We start from the raw sequence: 12633 nt of genomic DNA on the forward strand, positions 1-12633 counted from the left end.
TACTGATTACGTCTTACGGCCTTACGTTTTTATATATGCCATGGGCTTTCGATTGATCAATTTTCTATGACTTAAGACTCTTATACTACTGCTACGACTTCTATTGTAGATTCCGCATTAGAAATCAGACTAGTAATTAACATAAATGTTTCATACATAATCTATCTTAAACAAATACATATTTTTAGCATAAATTTAATTTCAGAAATCAGTCTAGTAAAATTAATAATCAACATAAAATGGGTAACTCCATATCTAGCTTAACGTAAAAAATATATGTTTTTAACATAAAATTTTGATTTATTGTTGAAAATCCTTAAATTTTAGCTTGTTTTCAAAAAAAAATTCCTTTTTCCTTATTTTTTTTTTTTCTTGTAAGAGCTCCGCATAATAAAAAGAACAGGGAATAGAGAATAGAGAATAAGAATTTCAACCTATCAGAAATCATGTGGAATATACGCAGTTTTTGAAAGCTTGACGTTCTTATTCTCTGTTCTCTGTTCTCTGTTCCCTGTTTCTTTCATTGCGGAGCCTTTAATTCTCTCTAGGTTTCGGAAAATTCCCTAGCATCTGGCAACACTGTCTGCAGTTTTGCATCCTATGGGAGCGCATCCTGAGTCATAATTCGTAATACTATATATTCGTAATATTTCGCGAAGCAAAGCCATCAAAGAGGATAACATAGAGGCGCTCATAAAAACTCAATAATAAATTTCATCGAGTTTCAGCGCTCTCGGTGGTTCAGTACGGAATTAATCTCAGTGATCGCACCATATTTGAATGATATAAACGCATTGAATGATATAAACTCAATCGAAAATATTTATTACTAAATTGTGTAACAGATCAAATATATTATTAAATTTCCTTTAAAAATTAATTATAAATATTTATTATAAGATATCTATTATAAGATATTTATTATAAGATATAGTTTCGTACATATACATACATATATTTACAATAGTTCCCAGATAACACTTAAGTTGCATAAGATATCTAAAAGACATCTTATAGATATCTAATGCAACATAAGTGTTATCTGGATTCATATATAATTCTTTCTATTTTGGTTTCTATCGCTTCGTTAGATCTTTTTTCGAAATGTTTCAATTCTTGTCAAATGAACCTCGTTTTCCAATGACAGCGAATTATCATAAAATTTTTTTTGAAATGTTGTTCATCGCTACATAATGTAATTTGCGGACAAGTTTCGATTGAACGTCATGAGATTCTTACAAACGTTCTTGCAGTGAAGCATATTGCGAAAATGATCGAGATGAAGTGTTGTTCCCACGTCTGTATCTTTTTAAAAATTTCGTATTTAACATGAATTAATCCTTTGGAATTTTTATATTGTTTGCAAATGGTGAATGTCTTATACCTGTGAAAATCATTATCTTCGTCGATTTACAAAATACATTTAAATAGCGTACAATCGTTTAGAGAACAAATTTTTACATAAATATATTCCTTATATAATAATATATATAATAAATAAACGGAATAATAAACGGATAATAAACGGAACTTAATCGATTGAATTCTTGGCATTCATTCTCAACATAATTAACTTGAAAATTTAGTTGACGGTATCAAATTTGTTTCTGTATTTGTTTCAAAATTACTCTCTTTTACTAGCGATATTTTTTATCAATCTTGCAGTGAATTTCGAGATTTTTGACAATTATTATTAGTTACTAATATATGTCGCATGCCATGAATTTGAATCGACGTGGAGACACATTGTAATCGTGTTACCTGATGATCGCAAATAAATTTTCTAATCGATCTTGACTTAATCTTCGAATATATAATTTATGAACGCCATAATTTTGATCTAAATCTTCAAACAATTCCAATATTATTCGAGCTGTCATGCGGAGTTCTTTTAAACATAGTGATTGCTTTTGGATTCAAATGTCGCTTCTCTAAGTTCTGTACTGTTTTTAAAATAAACTCTCTGTGTGGAGAAGTTTGCAAAATCGCGTAATTTAATTTATTACGCGAGTGTCCTTTTTAAGCGAAGAATTCAGTGTATCAAATAACATATCCATGTCTAAACAAATTGCGACGTATCCGATCATTTTCAGGAAACTTCTCGGGGTACATTGTCATATAAATAAGCACGGCTGTATGCACGGATTGTGAAAAGATTTGTGCAGCCAACCGAACATTCATTTTTGAAAAATGTATTAATTTTATATGATTATCTTATTTTCAATTTAACTGAACGTTACTGTCTCGATAAGTTGAAATTTTTTTAATTGTTGCCCAGCGCACATATCTAGATATTTCAAGATTTTAATCATTACATTATTTCAAAGCGATTTGATCAAGTGTAATGGATCAAAAATCAAGAAGATTTTATACCCAAATCTTTCAAAATATGTTTTACTTTCAGAAATATTAAATTTCTTAATCAATCCTTGATTTCGTGGCTCTTGATCGCAAATAATGCTTTTGACGATTAAATTTGCATTGAAAAGTATTACATGGGCTGAAAAGTCCCGGGATTTTTCAATATGTGGCGCCATTAGAAAATGAACATGATTCATTTCGAGAGGTTCATCTGTCACTAGTTTATGTATGAAGTTTTATGACATTTCGTTCATTTGTTTACAAGCTACAGTCGTTTAAGTGACGCTACTTTCGCCTTCGTTCTGTACCATCACGATATCGCACCGTCACACACGTATCCTTGAAAACGATGGCCAAATTGAATCAATTATAATTCGAATTGATTGCTCACCCACCATATTCTCCAGACTTGGCCCCCAGCGACTATTATCTGTTCCCAAACCTCAAGCGATGGCTCCAGGGAAAGAGATTCACATCGAATGAGGAAGTCATCGCGGAAACCAAGGCGTATTTCGAAGGCTTGGACGTTTCGTACTACAGAAAGGGCATCGAAATGTTGAAAAATCGCTATACCAAGTGTATCGCCCTCGAAGGCAACTATGTTGAGGAATAAATATAACTTTGCCCAAAAAACACTTGTTTTCATTAAAAATCCTGGAACTTTTCAGCTCATGTAGTATTGTCACATGTGTATAGAGTCAATAATTTCACGTGTTCTATCAGAATTGCCTACACTGTTTAGAAACCAATATCCAATTTCTATTGATCCAAATGATCATTGCAATTAATGCTGATGTTGCTACTTGTGATTGCCTATTGGTTCCATCATCTGCAACGTCACTAAATTAATCTTTATTTGGATAATGAATAATGAATTTTAGAAGAGAGACTGATTTCGTCGAATAAGATGGATATCACTCTGTTCTTCAAAGGTCTATTCTTAAAAGTGTTATTGAATTCGTCAAAAATCATTTTATTCCACCCGGGATATATTGGAAACATGTTCTGATACTCTCAGAGATTCTGATATCGCTTCGAGAGTAAAATTAATATCTTTTGTAATAAATAAATCGGTATGTTTTTCGGCGATTGGAAATGTAGACAAAGCTATATTTTTCAACTTGTCGGAGTAGCGTCTATTATTCTTAGACCGTTTACTGAGCAATAAACAATTATAAACAATTGGGACGAAAATAGTATTTTAGCTGGCTTAGATAGAAGAGAAGAAGCATCGTCTATTAATTTCCTGATTTTAGCTTTTCTATGCGATTCCGATATTATTAATTAGTTAGATGTTCGTTTTAAACGGTTTATCTTACTTTGCAGAACTGAGATAGTTCTCTTTTGTGTACGAAGGCGAAGATACTTAGGAGTGAATATGATTTTTTCTCTGGAGAGATTCTTGAAGGCACTTCTTTTTTGATCAGCGATTGAAGGTAAATGTGGCGATGAAGGATAATTTACAAAATATTTATTTACTTATACAGATTCAATTACTTAAGTTAGTAAGTTAGTAAATTAAATCATGTAGCTCCATCGATTTATATATCTACAATTACATTTACATACAGTGTCTGGAAATAATCATCAAATATTTTATGGGTAGGTAGAGCAGACTAAACTGAGTTGAAAAGTTCTCTACTATTTTGTAAATTTCCCCAATAGTTAAGAGATATTAATCCTTAAAGATAGCCGAATACGCGCGCTCACCCGGCCTACTACTGCGAAGTGTATATGCCTACCGATCGCTTGGCGCATGGACCTTGGGAGTTGGGATTGGCTGGCAAGCGCCTCGCGCCGCGTAGCTCGGACGGTGCGTTTTGCGCTCCTCACGGCCCGTGCGCCAAGCGATCGGTAGGCGTATACATTTCGCAGTATTCTCTACCTGCTCATGAAATATTTGACGATTATTTCCAGACATCTTGTATACAATACAATTACATTTATTTGTACAATTATATGATACACACTTAATAATATTACACACTTAAATAAACAAATTCAAATATAATTGAGATGATTCATGGATGCTTGTCATATAATGTCAATAACATAAATTAATACAAATTAATACAAATTGACACAAGCATCATTCTATCCTTTTTAAATATTTAATAAAATTAAGGCTGCGTTCCATTCAACACTCGCAACGCTTGTAAGAATCATTTATCCTTGTTTAATATTTCATAAACGACAAAGATGAAATGAATTCCACAAGCGTTAAATGGCACACAGTCATAGGAAGCGTTTATTGGCCTTAATCGTATGCCATATGCTGTAATCTGTAAAAATTGACCAATTCGAGTATTCTCTTCTTACTATTGAATGAGAGAATACTTACGGTTACGACTAAATAAACGCTCCTATAAGTTTGTGTCATTAAGGTTGCGTTCACTTTGGCACTTACGACGCTTGTGAACATTAATTGTCCTTATTTAATATTTAATGAACAAGGATAAAACGACGCTTAAAGCAAGCGTCAAAGCAAGCGTCAAACATTCAATCATATGTAAAAAATGTATATAAAGTTTCTATACCATTTATCTTAATTAATTATATAAACTTAATTACAGATCTTACAAAGTCGATCCCCATTATAAACCGAAACGTAACATCGACACGTAAATTGTTTCATATTCTACGATTCGTAAAGCCAAGAAATAAGGAAGAGTTTTATTATCATAGTACATTTACCTATATTAATTAAGACCACTTAATGAGTATAGATTTTTACTTACCATTAATTACTATTTTGCACATCAATGTCAATTTGAATGCCAGTTTTTTTTTTTATCACTTTGAGTTGTTCTTATGATCTGATCATTAGTAATGTTATGTACATAATGAGCACTTGTATATAATGATGTAAAATTGATAATTATTGTACATCATAAAAACATGAACAACAAAACTACAAGCCATAAGAGGATAAATGCATTGTGAAGCTCACCAACTGTAATGATTCAAGTTTCTTAATTAAATCGATGATAACTTTGCTTGTATTGGGAGTACAAATTAGTTCGATCCGTTTCCCTAAAGATGGTTCCAGCTATTGTGAATGGTTCATAGTGACAGCTGATTTTAGCGGTTTCAGAGAGGTTAAACATCTGCTAATAATATTCAGTTTATGTCGCTTTGAGTTTCATACAAAAACCTTGATTTTTACTGTGTTTGAAATGTCGAATTTTATGTTAACCAAGCAGCATTTGCGGGAGGTTTTGATTTTCTGCTTTAATTGGAAGAAAAGTGCGACTGAAGCCCATCGAATGCTTGTCAAAGCATTTATGGTGATTGGTTACTGGACACTGCTCCAACTGATAAATCATGTAGGGAATGGTTTCGACGTTTCAAGGATGGAGATTTCAGTGTTGAAGCCTCGCTTTGGACAGCCAAAAAAATTCGAAGACAAAGAATTAGAGAGACAAAGAATTACTCGAAGATCAGAGTCAAACGCAAGAGGAGCTTTTGCAGAATCATTGGGGACAAGCCGTTTTTGTACGATTGAGAGCCATGGGAATGATTCAAAAACAAGGAAATTGGGTGAACTGAAACCGAGAGACATTGAAAGGCGATTTTTCACTTGCGAACTGATTCAAAGACAATAGAGAAAAGGTTTTTTTTTGCATTGGATTGTGACTGGAGATGAGAAGTAGAAGTATTCTACAACAATCCCAAGAAGAAAAAATACTACGCTAAGCACGTCAATCGTCAATCGTTGCAATCGACCTCAACATCAACACCACGGCCGAATATTCATGGTTCGAAAATCATGCTCTGTATCTGATGGAACTAAAAGTGTCTTGTTTACTATGAGCTGCTGAAACCTGGCGATTCCATTACGGGCGATCGATACAATTGATTCGTTTGAGCTGTGCAGTGCGAAAAAAACGGTTAGAATACGAGCAAAGACATGATAAAGTTATTCTTCTTCATGGCAACGCTCAGCCTTATATCGCTAAAGTCGTAAAAAAATATTTGGAAACGCTCAAATGGGATGTTTTACCGCATCCGCCGTATTCTCTGGACATTGCTCCTTCTTATTACTGGTTGTTCCGAAGGATGCAGCACGATTTGGCAAGTCACCGGTGCATTTCTTTCGCAGAAATCGAAAATTGGCTCCAAAGACGAGTCATTTTTTCGAGATGGAATTCGAAAATTGCCTGAGAGATGGGAAAAAGTAGTAGCGATGGACAATACTTTAATTGATCTGTTCATTCATTTTGTTTTGAAATAAATGCATTTTTGAACACAAAAAAACGGACCGAATTAATTTGTACTCCCAATATCACTCGACGAAGTTGAGTTGATTGCATCGGATGAAGTACAAAAATAATCCTGATTAAAGAAAGTTTCATTTGTTGTCTTCGATTTGATTTTATCTACACAATAAGATAAAATGTACGTACATACAAGTTTCAAAATTTGATAAGCTCCATTATCTTAAGTAAACTCTTATAACTGAGAAAATTTTTAAAAATATTAAATCTTATCATTGACCTGTTGAGGATTTTAATGTTGGAATACTGTCCATTATTAATAGTGGTCTGGAATACTTTTTTCGGAAATACGCGTCATCGAAATGCAAATTGCATATCTGAAAGTTGCTGGAATTGTCCAACCTAACATTTGATAGTACAAATTCTAATCACTTTAAACGCCTGCAATTATAATGATTGATTTTCAAATAATAAAATAATAATTTTAAGTAACATTCAATGTAATATTTTACAGATTAGATTTCTTTCATTTATTTATGTTTCATGGTATTTTGGCAAAAAGAAAAATGATGCATCCTTATTGTTATGGGAGTCATTCGGACAATCCATTCTGCAATGCACCATTTTCAGTTTTCGCTTCGGTTTTCATCAAAGAATAGGTCTCACTATTTTTTGAGTTTTCTGTTTATACAGCACTTTCAAAAACACATTAATACACACATACACACATGCACAAACAGTACCGTACTGAAATACTAGGGTGGCGCCAGCGTCGAAGAATACGCTATGCTTCCACTCTATCTTATCCTCTTTGGCCGTCACGTTTCTCTGCCAGATTGTTTTGAGTTAATACGTGTTGAATGAATATATTTTTATTAAGATTCGAGGCAAGAAAGAGAGCAATTTAAAATTTTTTTAATTAGTCAAAATGGAAATAGATCAAAATGCACAAATTCTATTGACACAAGGTGCCACGTTAGTTTTATTAGATGTACCCGCGGGCACTGACATTGGTATTGATATAAAGTCCTGGAATGTAGGGCAGAATTTTAAGGGATTCAAACTGATCCCTCCTGGAATCCACTTTGTACATTATAGGTATTGAATAGAATAGAATTATTATTTCAGTTATATAATTAAGAACGGACTTTTACAATATATGCCTTCCAACAAGCGACACAAATTACATGGTGTGACACAATGGATCATTACATCCTTGTTGTTTGTCAATGTTAAACGAAGATGACATGATCACTGTGTCGTACTGTGTCGCTTGTTGGAAGACACAATGTTATTTATTCACATACATTCTTCAGTATCTTATAAGTTAAAATTGTGCTATACACAACATTAATTATAATTATGGTAATTATTTAGAATATCTCACCTAAATGAAAATATACTCCAACGCGTTTTTACTCAAAATGAAAGAATCTGGTAAAAAAATGTGGTAAAAAAATGCGGTCGATCTCGTGAACTGAGCTATTAAGCGTTAAAGTTCGAAATTTTAGAGGTTAAGATCTGTTCGACTTGCTGCAACGCTATGATACGTAAGATCTGTTCTTTTTCAAAGAATTCTAAAATAGTACAATAAGTTAGAGTGAGACAATTGTAGTTTGGAGCACTTTCTCTGATTAGTCTATATTTTAGGATCTAAGGAATATGCCAATCAAATGAAAAAGCTCACTAAGCGATCAGTAAGCGGTGTTGTTTTAGAATACATACTTTTCTGCTGATTTAAGGTATGGTTTAGAGTATCAAAGCGATGCTACAAACGCTTTAAAGCATTTTTTAATTGGTCAGTTTGTAAAATCTTCTTCTAATTAGTCCATCAAATGCTTTAAAGCATTTGTAATGAAACTTTAACCACGTTAATCATAATAACGTCTAATCATAATAAATAAAATAACATATTCAGTAGACCAACTGAATAAAAATCTTTGGCTTGCTGTCCAAGTAGTTGGACTTGCAAAATTGTGGCCAAGATTTATTCGAAAATTGTTCTGGGATCGCAACTTAAACGAATGATTCTCATAAATTTCTCTTTTGTAAATGCAATATCGAAGATTTTTTGCACAATCTTATCCTTTACATTAAAAAAAGCGTGTATAAAAAGATCGGAATGCGCGATTCACTACAGGTTTAATCATGGGTAATACCTTAATTTTAATTAATGAATTAAATAATACATAATGAAACATTTGTAACATTTTGTAAAATTTTAATTCATATAAGAAAAATCAAAAAGATATACATTTTAAATAATAAGCTCTATTGTATGCTTTAAAAATACAAAAGCACTACTTAAAACAACAATTTACTGCTCTAAAAACAACAATTCACCACTTTAAAAACAATTCACTGTTTTAAAAACAATAATTTACTGCTTTAAAAACAATTCACTGCTTAAAGAATAATTTACTTCTTTAAAAACAACAATTCACTACTTTAAAAATACAAATTCACTGTTAATGCAAAGAATTTGTTATTTAAAATAGTGTATTGTTGTTTTTAAAGCAATGAATTAAAGCAATGAATTTTTAAAACAGTGAATTGTTTTTAAAACAGTAAATTGTTGTTTTTTAGAGCAGTGAATTGTTTTTAAAGCAGTGAATTATTTTTAAAGTAATGAATTGTCGTTTTTAAAGCGCTGAAAGTGCTCCAAACTATAACTGTCTCACTCTAACTTATTATACTATTTCAGAATTCTTCGAAAAAGAACAGATCTTACGTATACGTAGCGCTGTAGCGAGTCGAAATGGCAGATATCTTAACTTCTAAAATCTCGAACTTTGACGCTTAATATCTCGATTCAAGAGGCCAACCGCCGCATTTTTTTGCCAAATTCTTTCATTTTCAGTGAGAACGCTTCGGATGAGTATATTTTCATTAAGATTTTAGATGGGATATGCTATTCTAAATAATTATTATAATTATCAATTAAATTATCACTTTTCTTTGCGTACATCAACTATCATCATTATCACTTATTTATCCCATTTAGTTCTTCTTGATATTTACAATATCATATTTTATTTACATTATATTATTTACATTTTATTAATACTGTTAGGCTGATATTTCATGTGTTATATCCAACAAGATTTTTCCACAGAAAGATTTCCTCTGTCCTGCAGCTAATTAATATGCTTAAAAAGTTTGTCGTATGACATATGAAATATTAGGCCATCTACAATAGCATAATCCTGTTACAAGTTGCGTTTGTTGCGACAGCTAATTTAAAGTGTCAATTTTATTGCGAATACTGCAGATGAGATCTTAGACTTAACAATTACATAAATATATAGGGTGGTCCACATCAGCCGCAAAAGTCAACACACTGTTTATGAAAAATTGAATTGAAAAGTCTTTTATTATTGTAATGTCACAACAATTAAGGAGATATTAATTTCTAAAAATTGCAGAAGTGAATGAAAATCGATATATAAAATAACATTAAGATATCTTTCAAAGTTCTTTATGAAATATTTCAAAAATATTTCTTGAAGAATTCTTAATCCTTCGTGATCATCCCTCCTGAGAATTTTATGTTGGTCATACAAAGGACAAAATGATTGCCCGCCATTTTAATTGATTGCTGTATTCACAGCTTTTGTTCTTTAAAATCACAAAAATTAGTGAACATATTTTAAACATTGTAGAATATAAAAATGCAGTGGCTTTTTAAAGTTTTTAATTTTAACATATATTTTAAAAAATCAAAAAGACTGACGTCCAAGGAACAATATGTGGTTGAAAGTGCAAAAAGATTATTTGAAATTTTGGATAAATGGTAGTTTAAGTCCTATTTTAAAAAAAAGATTTTTAAAATATAATTTCTAATAATATTCACATATATAATAATATTATTTTTTGGAATCTGAACTCCAGGTAACGGAGGGTCAAAGATACTCTAAACTTGGCTTATCGTCGATTTTAAATATTCTGTTTATTGAGTAAAGTGATTTACACGGGGCGACTTTTATTCGCTAGAAATCGCATTTAGTGACGTCATAGCGAATTCGTTACTAAAAACTTCTAGACCATTAAGACATAAATATTAGAAAATAATTAAGACCATAAATATTAGAAAATAATCATGTCATCGAATGAGCCGCTGTTATGTTTTGTAACCAACTATTCGCTTGATCACTAGCGATCACTTAACGCTGCGATTTCAAAATTTTAGTCGCTAGCGAATAAAAACCAAGTGTGTATAAGAAGTTTTCATCAGCGAATTCATAGACGAATTAAGAAGCTTAAGAAGCGAATAGCAGCAAAATCGAGAGAATTCGATAGCGTCAGCAAATTAATGCCGTCACTAGACGCGGCTTTTAGAAAATAAAAGTTGCCTCGTCTAAATCACGCTTAACTAAAACAGGATTGTTAGCGATGTGCAGCGAAAATCGGAAAAAGTCAGTGAAATTAAAAAGTGATCAGAGCTGGGAAAATTGGACAAAATCAGAGCTGGGAAAATTGGACAAAATCAGGGAAATTATTATCAAGGAATTTAATCTAAGATAAAATTAAATTACTATAAAATTCTAAACTTTACTTTTTTAAAAATTTGAAATAGACTTTTTTAAATTTCTTAAAGAAGCAGTGCAAATATTTTTTTTATTTTTAATTTTGTAATGAGCAATTTGCAAAAAACTATTAACAGACAATATTAAAAAAAAACTTAACTTTGTAAAAATCAAAATATGTATGTTTAATCCGAATTAGAAATAATTTCTCGAAAAGACGTCGTTTCGATGTCGAAAATAAAAATCGAAAATTTTCGAAATTTTTATTGATTTCGATGGATTTTTAGCTCCAATTTCGATTAATTTTCGATTGGAAATAAAATCTTGAATTGATCTAGTTAGCATAAAAATATACTAATCATTAATGCAAGTAAATTTGACAAGTAGTCATTAATAGTGTCACTAATAGCGTAATAGTGGTGGAGAAAATTTCATTAAAGTTTCATTGAAATTTTATTGTGAAATTTTATTGTGAAAATAAGTATTGATTAGTATCATATTTCAGAGGATACACGATAAAATTATAATAAAAAAAAATTTATTTTATGAATTCGAGACTAATTTTATGATGAACCTCCACTTACTACGCTTCATTTCTGTGATCGTATGAGAACTGTTCCTTTGAAGAACCATGAATGTTTATAATGCGAATGAATGTATCATTGTAACATACTATCTTGATCAAAAAGTTCCCGGAATTCATTCAGAAAATTCAAAATACAAGTTTTATTCATCAAAAGTGATATTGTCCCCTTCAAAGTGCTCCCCATCGACTGCAACGCACTTATGCCAGCGCTTGATCCAGTTCTCGAAATATTTCTGGAACTCTATTGTCGGTATAGCCATCAGAGCCGTCTTCGATTTTTCCATTATCTCCTTTCAGCTGTTAAAACGTGTTCCCCGTAATGTTTTTTTGACTCGATCGAACAGAAAAAAATCAGTTTCCCAACATTTCCAAGGGTTCCCAACATTTTCACACCATTGAATCCATTTTTAACGCAAAATTTAATACAAGCCCGTTGTTGCAAATTCAACTCCATTTTTAAAACTGTAAAAAATCGAAAATACGTGTAGAGGTAGATGTACTCAAGACGGCGTAACTTTTACAAATGTCAAGCTATGGTGATAAAATTTGGTGGGAATGTCAATGATAGATGTGGCAACCTAATCAAAAAAACAGAACTCAAATCAGCTGACTCAGAGTATTATCTAATGGTAATTCCGGGAACTTTTTGATCAAGGCGGTATCTGTTCAAAGATGTTGTGAAAGAGATGGAACACATAAAAAAATTAATTATTGTTAAATATAGTAGTAATGTACAAATGATGACACCTATGATAACTTGTTTTTAATAATACTGTAAAATATTATTTTTATTAGCTGAAATAATACTATTGCTCTAATGGTGCGTGCGTGCGTGCGTGCGTGCGTGTGTAAATGAGCAAGAAATCAAGGAAAAATATCAAAAATATATTATTAGAATAAAAAATACATATGTATATATATATATATATATATACATATGTAT

At 31.6% G+C, this 12633-nt stretch overlaps 1 protein-coding gene across 1 annotated transcript in view; it reads left to right on the top strand.

Moving 5' to 3' along the window:
* Positions 1–7506: 7506 nt before the first annotated feature.
* LOC108689873 (protein AAR2 homolog) overlaps positions 7507–12633 on the top strand; it is a 29158-nt gene continuing 24031 nt past the window's right edge. The window contains exon 1 of the mRNA XM_018196826.1: positions 7507–7676. Coding sequence (XP_018052315.1) covers positions 7507–7676 — 170 coding nt within the window. The remainder of the gene's footprint in view (positions 7677–12633) is intronic.

Source organism: Atta colombica, unplaced genomic scaffold (genome assembly GCF_001594045.1).
Source record: "Atta colombica isolate Treedump-2 unplaced genomic scaffold, Acol1.0 scaffold28, whole genome shotgun sequence".
Classification (NCBI taxonomy): Eukaryota; Metazoa; Arthropoda; class Insecta; order Hymenoptera; family Formicidae; genus Atta; species Atta colombica.